We start from the raw sequence: 16,367 nt of genomic DNA, 5'->3' as shown, positions 1-16,367 counted from the left end.
TTTAACTATGGAACTTTCACAATCAGCTACATAAACATTATATGCATTATTAATTAATTTCTTAATTTCCGTACGTAAAATACGGAAATTATTTAAGATAAGAGGATTGCTCGATTTCTTCCAGAGTTTATGTGTTTGATATTTACTTTTTAAGAGATTAATAATTTCTTTAGTAAACCAAGGCGGATAAATCCTTTTACTCGTCACTAATCCTTTCAACCGAAAACAATCATTAAAAATAGAATATATAATGTCATAGAAATTAGAGAGGGCCAAATTAACATCTTTGCACTCATAAACTCGCTCCCATTGACAATTACAAAGAATATCATTTAAATATTTGAAATCAACATTTGTAAATAACCATCCATTTAGGACAGAGGTATTAAGACAGTTATTTATTAAACGAAGTGAGGAATAAGTTATAGTTAATTTTAAATGAATATCAAGAGCAGGATGATAGCTGTCTTCAGGAACCAAGGAATCAACTGAATTTGAAATAATAATATTCTGACAATCTAAATTTGTTAATAGAAAATCCAACATGGAATTATTAAAATAGTTTCGAATAGTATTAATTTGTTTTAAGTTGAATAAAGATATAAAAAAATTAAGGTCATCAGGAAAACAGTTAGAAGAATTCAGATTAAAATCTCCAGATATAAAAATGCGACCATTACTTAAATGTGAATAATTAGATATAATTAAATCAAAAAATCGCTTATAAATATTTGGTGGAGATCTTGGTGGAAAATAAATAGTACATATGTATATAAAAAAAGGAATGTTAACAAATCTTAGTTTTAGCCATACACATTCATGAATGTCCTCAAGATGACTAAGTCTTTCAACCGAAATAATATTTGCATTTTTAACTGCTAGAAGAACACCACCACCTCTGGCAGATCTATCATGGCGATATATATTGAAACTGCTGTCAAGTACTTCGGCATCATGTACAGATGAGTTTAGCCATGTTTCAGTAATAGCAAGGACGTCAATAGATCTAGAAGCGGCGTTGTTGTAGAATTCCTTGAGTTTTGTATTTAAACCCCGCACATTTTGATAATAAAGTTTAATGTTACGGGTCACGGGTTTGGGCAATCGGTTTCGAAGAGATTTTTTTGAGAAATAACCATTCTCTTATGCCAGTACCCATAGGCCAAAATTCAGGATTGATAATTATATTAAAAGTTTCAGTATCTACACTAATTTTAAATGACGAGCACATGTCAGTTTTAGCAACCTGAGAAACGTTGATTCTTTTATTTTTAATTTTATTTAATACGAACTGTTTCACAGTATCACAAGTGCAGTTATTTGCCAAATTAAAAACGTGTACATTCTTCAATTTCGGAATAGTGGCCACCTGTAAAGTTTTATCAGGTGCTCCAGATCCACGAGTGTATGGCAGTCTCCCGGAAGAAGTCCCAGCGACCTGACTGAACGAATTTGAAGGATCTACAGTAGAAGCAGAAGCAGGAGCACAAGAGACAGGAACATAATCAGATGTTGAAGCAGAAGCTGATGTAAGTGTAGCTGAAGATGAAGATGGCAGAGGTGAAGCAGTAGAAGATAGCGCTGCGACCTGACTGTAAGATTTCGCAGGTTTTATAGGAGAAGGAGGAGAAGCAGAAACAGAAACAGTAGAAGCAGAAACAGTAGCACACCCAGGAGTAGATGCTGAAGCTAAAGCAGACGCGAGTGAAGTTGAAGCTGAATAAGGCGGAGGTGAAACGGTAGAGGATGCCGCTATAACGTCATACGGGCATCTGACAGGTGTTTGTTTATGTACTGTAGTATTGTTACATTCAGTTGACAGTGTGGAGAGTTCTCGTAATGTTACCTCGCCCGATTGCAGAGTTGTAGGTTCAACAAAAACAGCTGGAGCCAGAGCTGCTGGAAAAGGACGACACATCATCCTCTTTATTTCACCGACATCAGTGTGGATAGTCTGGAGGGACTCCACAGCGATTTTTAGCGAGGCCAGGTTATTAAAAGCGACGCGTGCGATGGATACTATATTTTTAATTTCGTCGCTGATGTATCGCACCCTGTCCTTGGTAAGGACATTGGCACCAGATCCTTTTTTTGAAAGGTCCGCGAGTATTCTCTGGCTTATAGTAACAATATCCTCCATGGTAGAATGAGAACGATTTAACACGTCCAGACACAACGATAGCACAGATATGAATATTTGAATAGCACATATGCACCAAAATTTGAATAGCACATATGTACATGTGTGCTATTCAAATTTTGGGCCGCAACCCGAGAGGCTGGGAAACCTTGTTCCAGCGCTTTCGATTGACGGGCTGCTATCACAAGTGTTTGAATTGTCTGTGTAGAGATTATTGAAGGACCTCTTTGTCTGGGTCCGGGTGTGGGGAATGGCAGGCATTGGACATACATAGTTGAGTCGGGTGAAGCCCTCTCCTAATACAGAGTATTGATTGTTTCAGGGGTAGCAGTGGAGGTGGAGTACGAGCCTGCTGTCCGGCCCCTCTGGCCCGTCTTCGTGTTGAAAAGATAGAAGGAGGCCTTCTGGTGGCGGGGGTGGTGGTAGCCGCCAACTGCCAGCTAGTGCTGCCCATCTTTGGCTTCTTATTCCTCTTAGTCGGCTGTGTTCTAACAGGTAAATAAAATATATTAAATATGAACCCTTTTATACCAGAAAATATTTATTTAAATGTATTTAGGGGTCGTTCCTGGTATAAAGGCCCCCTCCACACCTCGGAAAAGATGCGCAGAAGCATTGATCAGTACATGATCATACCGTGCGCATTTTCCCATGGGGTGGGGGTAGGTCTTTATAAATGGAACGCCTCTACAACTCTTACCACTTTAGAGCATTGAATCGGTAATATCGAAGAGTCCTGTGATTTTATTTGATAGTTTGGAGTAGTTTAGTACTTTCTTCATATCTTTATAGTTTCAATCTATTATTTTTAGAAATGAATGATTTAAAATAAAATCATTGTCCTTTATGCCTCAGCACAGGCAATTGTTTAATTGAGTCAAGTATTTATTAGACTGGTACATGTTTCGCTTTAGTTTCGAGTTACATATATATTTTTATTCTATGTACATCTATCTCTATAACAAAAAATTAGACTATCAAACTTTTTCTGTTGGAATACCAAGTAAATCGGAGTTTTCTTCGAAAAAATCAAACAAATCAAAGTAGTGCTTTTTATACCAATCGTACATGATTAGTGCAATAAATAAATACGGGATTTCATTTAGGGGAGAGGTAGCATAAAAGGGTCATTTTTATAAAACTATTCACAAATACCGTTTAACCGATCGTAAAAATAAATAAAAGGAACCTTTACGAAGAGAAATTGATATCAAAACATGAATAAACTGTTCTTCTGGATTTGCATAAATAGAGTTTTAAAAAACACAAATTTTCCCATGAAATTATGTGAAAATTTTGTATCTGTCTATGTACATATGTGTGTTTCGTTTACAATGATATATTTTGATTTTATCTCATTATTTATATATATTGGTATATTTTTAAAACAATATTATTTATTGAAATTAATAAGAAAAGATTTTTACAAAACTTTAAATTGATTCAACATCTGAAAGAATAAAAATAGTAACGTTTCATAAATCAAAGAAGATTGAATCGCAAAAGCAAATTTTTACAATAAAAAACAAGTTTTCCCATTATTTCACATTCACTGTACTTTTTTCGTCTCATTTTTGTTAATTTTTTGAATTTTGAAATTTTCTTGTTGTTTTAAAAGTTGAATTTCATATTTTTCTGCAGTTTCTGTCGTAATAGATGACTTTAAATAATGTAAAAATAAAAATATGTATTCACAGCTTATATCAAATTACAGCAAAAATAAAATCACGTAATCATCGATAACTGGCGTATTTAACGACGTCCTCAAAGTATTACAATAAAATATTAAATCAAGTTATTTGCTTTGACAGAAAACATAAAAAAAATACATTTTCTAACGAAAATAATCTTTTGCGCAAAATTACGACCCTGAAATGCCAGATCAAGTGGAGAGAAAGATTTGTTATTGTTAAAAAACAATATTCATTTCTGTGAAATTCATTACCATTGACCGGCAATCAAGGTCCTTTCATTATCAATCTTCCCTACTTTGGAGACGTTTGAATCATTGAAAAATTCTCTGCCTCCAATAATTTTGGAAAGCATATCATTGTTTGGAAAAAATTGCTAAATGTGCTCTTCTCATAATTTTATTATATATGCACACATTTACATATATATACAGATGGAAATCAAAGCAACGGAAACAAAACGATCGCTGTGGTTCAATATTTTGAAAAACATTTATGTATAGCAAAAGTGTGGTTAGTGCGTCACAGACTATATACATTTCTATTGAATGTAAAATAACATTCTATTCACTTCCTACCGATAATAATTATCAACTAAGACAAAGGAATTTTCATTGTGGTATTTAATTTTGAAAATACATAGTTAGGTTTCTCTACCTCACTATATAAAATATATATAATCTCTCTATCAACACATATGTATGTACATATGTAAAGAAAAACAATCACGTACGCCTTTGATCCTGTTAAACTAATCGCATTGTCTAACAGTACGACTAAGTACATACTATATACTGGTTAAACGCTAAAGCTTTTAGCGTAACTAACATACTGGAAACGTATCGATTTCTTTTAAGCTTCTCGTATTTTGTTCGCCGTTTAGTGTGTAATTCCATATGGAAGTTTTCACTCTCTTTCGCGTCCGTTCGCTATCTTTATTTTCAAGACCAGAAATAGACGGAGGGTCATGTTTTAAACGTTATCTGTCCGAAACGTTCATGCCTTCGAAAAGTGACGCATAAAATAGTAACAATAATCGAAACTATAAATCTGCACTTTATGGAGATAAAAGTAACTGATATACTTTGTACTCGACGTTCAAACGATGGCACTTAAATTTTATTATTTTACACACACGGTTGCTGATTCAATTAATATATGTTTTACAACTACAAAAGATTAACGTTATTATATCAATTCGGGGGATTTCATATTATATTACATGATATCTATGATATTATATGATATATAAAATATTCGACACTTCTGATTGAAATTCTCGACACTTTTCCGTATAATGAAATTCTTACCCAGCAGGTACCTGAGTGAAACTCTTGGGAATTGGGTATTTCGCAGTCTTAAAAAAAAATCATATTGATAGTACTTAGCATATCAATCTGTAGGGAGGATTTTGAATAAATACGGCATATCAAGGTTTTTATATAATGCAATTTTTCAATTTAAAAATGCTACTGCCTGAAGAAAAGATATTCGATCAATGTGTTTTGCCAGTGATGGTGTATGGATGTGAAACTTAGATATTGAACGTCCAAAGTCCAATACACCCAAAGAGGTATGAAACGCTGTATCCTTGGCAGAACGAGGAAATACAGGAAATAGAATATATGGTTGAGAAGTATGGCTGGGGTAGTGGATATACATAGTAGATAGAGTGGAGATATTGAAATGGCAATAGGCGGGTCGCGTAGCTAGAAGAATGGACGAAAGGTGGACAAAAGAAGTGCTAGATGGTACTCGAGAGAATGCCAAAGGGTAAAAGGATGACCGCAGGGAAAATGGGTAGACGAAATTAGGAAAATGTGTGGGGTAAGATGGACGAGGGTTGCGCGAAACAGAGACGAGTGGAAGCATGTTGGAGAGGCCTTCACCCAGCAGTGGATGGTGAGCGGCTGTAGATGATGATGATAATACATAGAGTATGGGACAAACGATTGAGATTACTAAAAACTTATGCCTAGCAGTTTGTGGGTGAACAAACTAGTTTGTTTGTCAATTTTTTTTTGTCGAATCGTGTTGGAGAGGCCTTTATCCAACAGTGGATGGTGAATGACTGTAATGTGACGATGATCAGTCATAGGCTTAGGAATTGTCATATTATTTAATTACCAATCTTAGGCGATCGATGGATGCTTTTCGCATAGAAACTGGTTCACTACTGTTAATTTCTTAGTAAAACCATGTTTTTTTACTCTCTTGCTTTAAACACTAATGTAGCGGTATATTGTTATTTGAAAAGCATCCTTCCAAAGCCGATCTTTGTTGATGATGATATTATGAAATTAAGTTCAATAATACAGATTCACGTGTGTCTATGTTTGTTTATATTTGTACATTTGTGATACTTAACATTTATTATGTATCCCCAAATTAGGTTCGAGCAAATAATAAGGTACCTTATTAAAACGAAATACGTACATATGTTTAATCAAAATAAATTCCTAACGATTTTCATTGCTATAAATAAGAGATTATATCTGGAAAATTTCAAGGATAATATTATTTTCTTCATATATGTAATGATTAATCATATAAAATATTTAGCCTTATTTACCTAATTCGATTCAAGTCTGAATTTCGGCTCGTTATAAACACTCGTCGTGATAATAAATTTACAAATTTATTTACCTCAAAGACTTTTAGCTTATATATTAAAAACCAACACGCAATAAGACCGGTGTGGTGTCCCAAACGAATTAACACGAGGGCAACGAAGGGCAAAGGTACAATGCCGCTCATCCGTGATACTTCATTTGAATAGCTATGAAGAAAATAAAACAAACTCGGGTCGTGCACGTGCAAAAATATCAAAAATAAAATTACAATACGAGACTGGCACGTGCCATATAACTTCTTCACCCCGAGTCTCAAACGGGGATGGTCACGTACTGGAGCACTCTGTGAAAAGACTGTAAATTTCCTTACGGGAAGTCTCGTCATCGATTTTTTTCACTGTTTTTTTTTTTTTTGCACGAGCGAAACATTTTCCGTCGTCACGAAACGGCGATAAAATCTCACTAATGTATTTATCGATAGTAAAATTCAGTTCGGCGTGGAGATAAAAAGAAACCGGGGTGGTTTTCGACCGATTTGAAGTTCAATGTCGGTGTGTTGTTTTTAGCACGTTCACGGTTACGTTTCGCAGACGTGACAGTTTGGTGCGATTGAAACGTTACGTTTATGACCTATTATGTACATATGTACGTACTCGATTTGCTTCAGTGTGTGATGTTATCGTAATGAATTAATGTCGGATAAGTGAGTTGACCGACATTAGCACTGTAAAAATGGAATAAAAAGCAAACGCAATGAGATAAGATAACGTTTGTTTTAAAAATAAGCAACGGTACGGTTTAATTCGCATGCATATTAGCCGACTTCCGATCGATATGTTTACATTTTTTTTTTACTAGAATTTTCCGTTTTAAATTAAATATTGTAATAGTTTATTCATTAGCACTGCCGCATTATATGTATTTAAATAGATCTGCTATCAGTTTTTCGTAACATATTATATATATGTAGATACTAATCATAGCGTCATATTGTGATCATAAATGCGAGTGGATTTTAATGAAGCAATCTGGATAAAATAATATATAAACCAATATCGGTTGTTATCCAAGTTGTAAAGTTACGTTAGCTAAAATTTCAATTTATGAACATATGTACATACATATTTAGAAAGTTTTCATCCTGCGTTAATATTTTGTGGAAGCGGAAAATAAGCGTTATTGTCCATATGTATGTATTTACAGTTTGCATATTAAAATACGGATTATCAATATTTCGAATTGTACAAATGCAAAACCACTCTTATCACTTTCCTTGATGCGAGAGATCTCTAAATTTTCTACATTTTGATATTTTAAATACAAATATCCTTTATTTGTGTAGGATATTTGTATTTTAATTCGAAAACATTCGGATGTGACCAACCCATGGCTTTGTCTATGTGTTTGAGGAATAGAAGAAGGTGACAAAACAAAATTCGATATTGAACCGTACATAAACATTCACACATACCGGCAGCATTATGAAATACTAATAGCTATGACAGCATTTTCGATACAAATTGAGCGCAAATGTATGGAAACTTGCAAGACAAAAGTTCTACTTCCGGTTGTCGGATTTTGTTCATTTTTTATTATTTAAAATCACTATCAGTATTATACACAATAAATATCAAGAAGATTGAAATAATTTAAAAGGTCAAAATAAAATAATTAAATATTGTTAAAAAAAAAAATACTATTTCCAGTTTACGAATTCTGACTAAAACCTTATTAGCTAGTACATAAAGAATACAAATATAAATTTTCAGCTCGGTACGTTCTGAGGTGTGGACAGAATAGTAGCCACAACATTTTTGACCTTTTTAAGTGGAAAAAATCCCACTTCCGTTTTATTAAATTTAGTTATTTTTTTTATTTTCATTACATTGATACAAGAATTATACTTTAATGTTTCCGTGAAGAGCACACATGTTTAAGGGGTCGAAAAAAATAGTGGAAGAAAAATCGAACAATAGTAAACTGCCACTTCCGGTTAACGGATGCTTACCAAATTTTATCCACGGCCTTCTCTACTGGTATGCAAAGCTCTGCCAGTGAACTTCCCTGTGGCACTTGTTATATAATATATGTTATATTCAATTTATTATTCAAACATGTTTTTAATATTCATATTCAAGTACTTTTGTATTCGGAAATATATTATACATTTATACAATGCATTGAGTTGTCTAATATGAAATATTTAATTATATACATAAAAAGTAATGTATTTCTTATATTTTATTCTCGAACGATCGCACGTATTCTCCATTAAAATTTATTCCACGAGTCATAAATGGCCATTGGCATATGCATAATATAGTGTACGTTCAGTTTCATTGGAAATGTATCGTGCAAGGGTAGCAATATATTTAACATTGCACTGTTATAATGGTTCTCCATTGCAAAGGCCAAGGTTTTACACATAAGAATGTACTCACATGTTATGCAATTTACACCACACCCTCTGTTCCGCTTTATTACAATCAATTTCTCAGAATTCATACCTTTTATAAATCAGGGCGTGACATTTGTGTAAAAGACGATTCTGTAGCGGCACGTATCGTCTTCCTATTCCATTGAGTAAATACACAATAGCACGTAACATCGCTGAAAATAAATATAAACGGCTTGTTGTATGCAAATGAACCGAGAAGTTATCAGCACGATCTGAAAGTTTATCGTTTCGATGATGTAAAAATTAACTGCGCTCTATTAGTGTTTTCCACGGCTTTTCCTCGAGCGACCTTCATCGGCGAAAATCTTTACACGTAAAAAATGTGTGTACCGGGCTTGTCAGATAGCGGTTGCGAATTTATGGCACTCTTGTATTCCACATGATAAGGAACATTCGGCGAGCGTGAGTTGAATGGAAAATCGATGGGGGTTGAAAAAATACATTGTGTAGGTTCGACCGTGTGGAAAACTCGCAGAATGGAAAACTCCACACAGCGGTGGCAGCTTTGGTAAGAAAGCTGTCCCGTTATATAAGCTTCAATTGGTTTTGACGAGTTGTCTAAAACATACATACGTACGTATATACGATACGTACATATATTGAGCTGGAAATGCCACAGGCAAACTCTATAATATAATATGTAAGCTTCAATTGAAATTCTGTTAAAATTTTGTAACATATTATATTTTCCGAGATTTATTACAATTCACAGGTTCATTTTAAATCAATTGCGTGTGATTTGGTAGCATTTTTCTAACTATAAAAATGCCTCCTTATACAAATAAAATACCTAATTTTTTGTATCGTGTTTTAATTTATTTTTTTTAGCTTAACTTGTGCGTAATTTAAAATAAATGTAAAAAAAGCTTGACCTTGGAAAAAATACAGCAGGCAAAATTGTTTTAATAACACAAGAAAATCATTACATTTTTTCGTTTAAATACAATTAGATTAATTAAGTCGCGAAAACTTTCAGAAACGGAGTTTTGATGTTTTAAAATAAATTTTCAAATAAAAGTCGTACTTTATTTTTTTTTTATATTCAAAAGCTACTGTATTTTAAAAAAATGTTGTTTTTTAGTTGTGTATTACAAATTTATTATTCGAAGCGTAAAGAATATTTCGGTATTAAATAAGAATGCGAGAGATTTAAATGATAAAGGAAAGCATGTCTTTTAAGAGATTCTATAAATATCCATTGTGAAAATTTAAAATGTAATATTACAATAGTGACTCCTTATGTTATGTACAATATTTTCACCTGAGAAAGGTGTATTTTAAAAATTCTATGGGGCTGGTTTTGAATGTATAGGAAGAAAATGCGTGTAGATTAGAGCTGTATTAATGTAAATATCTTATACATTGAGTACATGTACATTTGTAGACTTCTTTTGAAGGATAAAAATTTCGTCAGACGAAAAAATCGAAAGTGAAGTAAGAAGAGGCTAGTAAAAATAGTTCAAATCGTGCTATATATAATATGTACGCTTTCATGAGGTAAGACAGTACATATGTAATTTATAATATATAAATATATATAATTTCGAAGGAGACTTTCTAACTATGTCTGTAACTATTGTTGGATCGTAAATCCGTGACGTCATCGAACAAATGAATATTCAAATAAATTTAAATAAAATGAAACTATACAAATAAATGTAATAAAATGTTTTCTATTAGATTGACCATGTTTAAGCGGTTTATATTACAAATACCGAGCGAAGCCGGGTAAAAACACTAGTATATAAATAAGTAAGACAGTAAATTCTATGCTATACCAGTGAACTCTAACTTTTATCATAGTGAGGTGACATACATATTTATTTATTTTATTACATTTTATACCAGGAAGGCCTTACAGGTAAACCCCGCAGCATTTTTATTATACAAGTCGCTGAATTACGAGACACTGAAAACTCGCAAATTAACGAAACATCTTTGAATTGTACATACATTTTTATTGTACATTAATCATACTCAAATAGTGGTGACATAGTAGGTAGGAAGGATTTTAGTCAATTTTAATCGGGAACCGTTTCAACAATGAAATCAGAAAAATTGGCAAATTCTGATAGGAAAAGATCGACCTGGAGTCACAAATATCCAGCAGCACTATAGATATACTCAGAAAAATTCTTTTCAATCGAGTTCAGCTCATGGGATCGAACCCGGCGCCTCTCGGTGTTACGCAGAAGCTTAACTACCGAGCTATGCTGCTGCTGCATATACATACATAATATGTATTTGAAACAATAATATATAAACCGCGAATTTGGTGAATTTTGTGATAGCATTCACTCGTTATAATATCTCGATCTAGTTTCAATAGTTAGCTACGGCCAGTTTCGATTTGACTTTAATAGGTAGTATATTGAATTTCAATGCGACGGGTGTTTCTTTTGTATCACGCATTTTTCACACAATGTCGACAAATCCGGCATGCGAATCGATTTTCGAGCATGTGAAATCCTTTTGTGTCCGATGAGCCGCGACCACATTATGCTCTGAGCGGAAGCGGTCACAATGGTCTTCATTATTCATGTGGTGCTTCCGAAATGGTTCGTAAAAAAACGGAATAAATAAATAAACGACGACGGTGAAATTTCAATCATTCTCAAAACCTGAAAGTATGCAATATGCTCGTGGATGGAAAGTCGACTCGGATTAATGCGGTGTCTACTCGAGTGATTGTGAAATTCTATAAAAGGAATATTTTAAATTACTCGTCTTTTTATAAAAAAAAAGTATCATATTTCCAAGTGCTATCGATTCTCCTTTATCATCTAATAAAAAAATTCCCGTCAAAGTCTCGAAAGACATTAATTTTAGTCAAGTTCTCCTCGTCGAGAATGTCAATGTCGAATTTTTTTTCGTTTCAAATTAGCTTAACAGGATAACTTCGAAAGAATAAATTAAAAAGTCATTTCTTAGATGGGAAGAGTTTCTATCGTTTTTTTTTATATCTATGTACATTTCATACATTATACATATAATCATAAGAATATTTAAATATTACTTTATGTTTATATATAAAATAGTCGTGCTTCATTCAGTAAATGGAAATGAAATAAAAAACCACGAAAAAAATCTTCAATTGTGTTTTTATTAACTTTATTTGAATCGAAGAAAAATAATATTATTTAACGACCGACCAATCAGAAACGACTTTGACGGTAGCCAATCAGAAACGAATTACAGACGCCGTTTCGATTTTATACATAAGATTTAACCGTCTGGTGCGATCTCTGGTAATCCCCATTCAGTGAATGACAGTGTACGCCACATGGGCTCTTTTTGAGCGTAATTAATTTATCCAGTATAGCTTATTAGTTTATTTTTATCTATAGATTCAGTCGACTGGGGTTTTCAACTTAGTCGACCCCAGTAAAAAAGTATTATATATTATAGTGAAATATTGTATGAAACATAGTATTGTAGATAAGATCTGACTTTTCCCTTTTCTTTTTGTCGGAGGGGTTTATCCCTATGTATTTTTGTATGTAGGCTTGCACTTACATATGTACATACATAAATTTAGCAACATTATTCCATCCTTCCGTAATAAACATTATTTCTCGTTTTAAATTATTCGGCTCTTTTTTAAATAAAATAACCAGAAGAATAGACTAGTGGTTAACATATAATGCTTTGAACTAGGGTACCATTCTAGCACTTCTTTTGTCCACATTTCGCCAATTCTTCTAGCCATTTCAATATCTTTAATCTATCCACTGCGTCCACTACTCTTGTCATACTTCTCACCCAACGTATTCCAGCGGTTAGCATGTAATGTTTTGGACAAAGTGGTCACGGATTCAAATCCCACTGCTTTCTGCTGGTCAGACCTTGTTTACTATCAGAGTTTGCCAAATTATCTGATTTTCAATGAAACGGTTCCAATAAGTTGGCAACCTTACCCATTTTCTCGTAAATCCCGAGTTTTTTGCAATCTCAAATTTCACTGAATTGTATAAGATGCTGTAAATTTTCAAATTCGACCATAAATGTCTCTGTGGATGTTAGTTGATATGTATTTACAGAATTGTTTAAAAAAATGCTGCAAATTTACAAATTTGACCATTAATGTCTCTGTGGATGTTAATAGATAGGTATTTACTTTGTATAATACTAATAATACTTGTATCACATGTACAATATTTCTGGCCAGAAAAGTTAGCGCATTGGAGTTACCTGTTTGGCCTTCCTGGTATAAATAACAAAAAAAAATAATAAAAAAATGAAAATCTCTGCTGGGGCAGCTAAGCAATGTCTTGCTTAGGGAAAAAGTAGACAGTAATTTCATACAAAAATAGTCTCAATGAACGGGTTTAACACTTATGTATATAACATAAAGATTCATTGCAGTTATTAGTTGCGAGAACAATATCCATTTCTTGACTAGTATTCGTCCATTATTATTCGAAAAAATGGTTCACGCTCAAAATATAAACTTCGCCCGAAAAGAGCCCGCGTGGCGTACGAAGTCCTGTTCATACCTGTTGTATGAAGTCGAGACATACATACGTACATATGTATACGCTAAATAAGAAGAGGTTAGTAAAAAGATAGAAAGGGAAATGTTAGATGTGGTGCTGAAGGCGGATGTTGCGAATTCCATGGATCGCAAGAAGCACGAACGTTTTCATCCTCAAAGAGCAGAAAGTTTCAGATAGACTCTCTACAACATATAGAAAAAGGGTTCTTTCTTACTTTGGACATGTTTCCAGGAAGAATAGACAAACTGGTAGTCACCGGAACACCAGAGGGAGGGCGAGCGAGAGGACGGTCTCCCATAAGATGTTCAGATAAAATTAAACAACTGAAGGGATCGTCCTTAAATGCTGCTTTCAACTTGGCACAGGACTGGTAGAAGCGGAGGCTGATCATCTACCAGATGATAGAAATGACCAGCATTGACCAAATGAGGAAGAAAATGATATAATACTCATTAATATAATATAACGTTGCAGACATATTTAAGTTCTGCTAAAGACAATTAAAACAATTTTTACAAGGCTCATATCAGGTTGCTTTCGATTTTTCGTCTGACGAAATTTGTTTGTCCAATTCAATATTCGAATTCTTAAATTTAAGTCTACAGAAATATTTATCATTAATTAAAAGTTAATCCTCCATCTTATTATATCTGTGAGAATCAATCGGCTGGAAATTATCGCTTTGAAGACGATAATATATTTTTTTTAATGTATGAATTTGTCCTTCTACATATTGCTATTAGATAGGATTGATTAACTTCGCTTCTTTTATAAGATATTCTATAGATAATGTAATAGATTGCGTACAATATTTTTTTGTGGGAAAATGCTGAAAATTAAACTCGTCCTCAGGCGCTTAGTACGACCTCGTTTGGAATAGCTCATTTGGAATAAGTCCGAAAAGATATAACAACGTCGATCGAGCGAATTGTGAAGGAAAGGAAGTAGACGGCTAAAAAACTTCTCCAAGGTCCCGTTCCGACAAGGGAAAGCGGAATGAGAGAAAATATCCGAAAGGCTACAATGTTACGAAAAATAAATTTAATAAAGCTAGAAGTTAGTGGAATACACGTACTCGTACGTACGTACGTACATACATACATTCATACCCAAGTCTCTAGATTGAAGGTTTCTTTTGACCTTCAGCGAATATCAATCGCAATGCGTGTATTTTGGAAAACTGCGTGGACGTAGCAAAACGCGTGTCGCAATTTCCCCACCGCAAATCATATTATGAAAGACGCGATTTATCCATCGAAACGTGTGTCGCAAATTGAATATTGGGCAAACTGCTTCGTCCGCTCGTTCAAATTTCTGGAACTCGCCTGTGAACCGTCTATCGCAGTTCGTATCAATTTTAAAATATGTAAAAACGGTCCGTATGACGTCACAGCTTCCAACACGTGTGTAAACCCGTCCTTACTATCGATTTCGATGTTTTTTCAATCAAAAATTTCAGCCTCTACAGCGTGTCGAATAGTAAATGATGTGAAGTGCTAGTGAAACTCGTAAATTCTTTATGAAAATAAAAATCATCCAATAGGATCTGCGAATGTATCGCAACAGTCAATACATTCAGCAATTGTATTGTAATTTTTCAACGCTGTTTATTTAAAAGTTTATATATAAAGTGAAAACGCAATTGAATGATTTATTTGCGTAATGACTATGTGTTTATTATACAAGTATATAAGCACAAGAACGTCTGAAGTTTAAATCAGTATTGAAAGTTTCAGGAAACTAGTTTTTAAATGTTTTTATTGAATATTTCTGAAATTCAGTGTCGACTGCAATATTATTGAACCGTCAATCGACGATTGATCATCCCTATTTGACTGTATCGATCATCAGCTGTACTTCATATATTATATGTATTTTAACATTCGTACATGGCAAAATTTTTATGGTCATTAAATCCAGATCGAATGTCTCCTATTGGAGTTTGCCAATTTATTTAATTGTTTTACAGATCTAATAAAATCAGCATCTCCCCTTTCTCGCAAATTCGGATGGTCTGAGTTTGTTGATTTTTGCAAGCATACATATGTGTATGTATATATGTATGCTTGTGGTTTTTTTTATTAAATTTTATTTTTTAGCCCTGACCGACACATTTGATATTAAACTTGTACACAATTATAGATTATTAATTTGAAATCATATTCAAATAGTGGTGACAAATACAGCAGCAGATAGGAAAGTTTTCCAAATTTGATGACGAACCGTTTCAACAATGAAATCAGATAAATTGGCAAACTCGGATAGGAAACGATGGACTCGGAGTCACAAATATCTAAGTCTGACCAACAGCACTGCAGAAATACTATGAATAAATTGTCTTCAATCGAGGTCAATCTAGGGCATGAATCTGGGAACCTCTCGGTGGTTAGCATAAACACAAGTACTGAGCTATACTATAGTTTGTGTTTGAACACAGTTACCCGTAGTGTCGATTTAAGGTGACCTGTAATGGCACTCGGTGTGCTCCGTTATATCTCGAGACGCGTTTTCTCAACTTTTCGTCTGCTTAAACAGGAGTTTGTATATTGTATACAAAAATGTTTTTTTTGTTTACACGTACATATCTAATATCTTTGGTATACTAGATATATTGTAATCATTCATAGATTTTTAAGCTATTAACACACCTTTAAAATATTCAACAAAACGTTTAATAATCAATTCGTACAATATTTTTTAAGGTAGTCGGATTATTAGTCACATTGCGATCGCCTTAAGACAATGTTTGCCATGAAAATCGCGAATACGGAATATTTGGCACTCGAGTTCTCGTTAGTATGATAGTTATCGTTAATATGATGGACTTTTTGGCTGCCTGATGTTCCGTTATAGAGATTTTAGTGACTTTTGGGGCCAGTGCTTTGTGACCAATAATCACCGAACCATTTTTTAATAGTCAATGTTTATCTCGTAAAATAAGTATCTCCCTATGTAAAACATTTTCGAATTTGGGTTTTGAATATATACATATATATACGAATAGGCGAC

General features: G+C 33.6%; 1 protein-coding gene across 2 annotated transcripts in view; it reads left to right on the top strand.

Annotated features, from left to right (window-relative positions):
• LOC143914864 (uncharacterized) overlaps positions 1-16,367 on the top strand; it is an 85,411-nt gene that overhangs the window by 48,861 nt on the left and 20,183 nt on the right. For both annotated transcript variants that reach the window (XM_077435243.1, XM_077435242.1), the window contains exon 3: positions 2,463-2,635. In XM_077435243.1, the coding sequence (XP_077291369.1) occupies positions 2,463-2,635 (173 nt within the window). The remainder of the gene's footprint in view (positions 1-2,462; positions 2,636-16,367) is intronic.

The sequence above is a fragment of the Arctopsyche grandis genome, chromosome 7 (genome assembly GCF_051622035.1).
Source record: "Arctopsyche grandis isolate Sample6627 chromosome 7, ASM5162203v2, whole genome shotgun sequence".
Lineage (NCBI taxonomy): Eukaryota > Metazoa > Arthropoda > Insecta > Trichoptera > Hydropsychidae > Arctopsyche > Arctopsyche grandis.
Note: the sequence above shows the minus strand (reverse complement) of the source record. Positions and strands in the feature narration are given on the sequence as shown.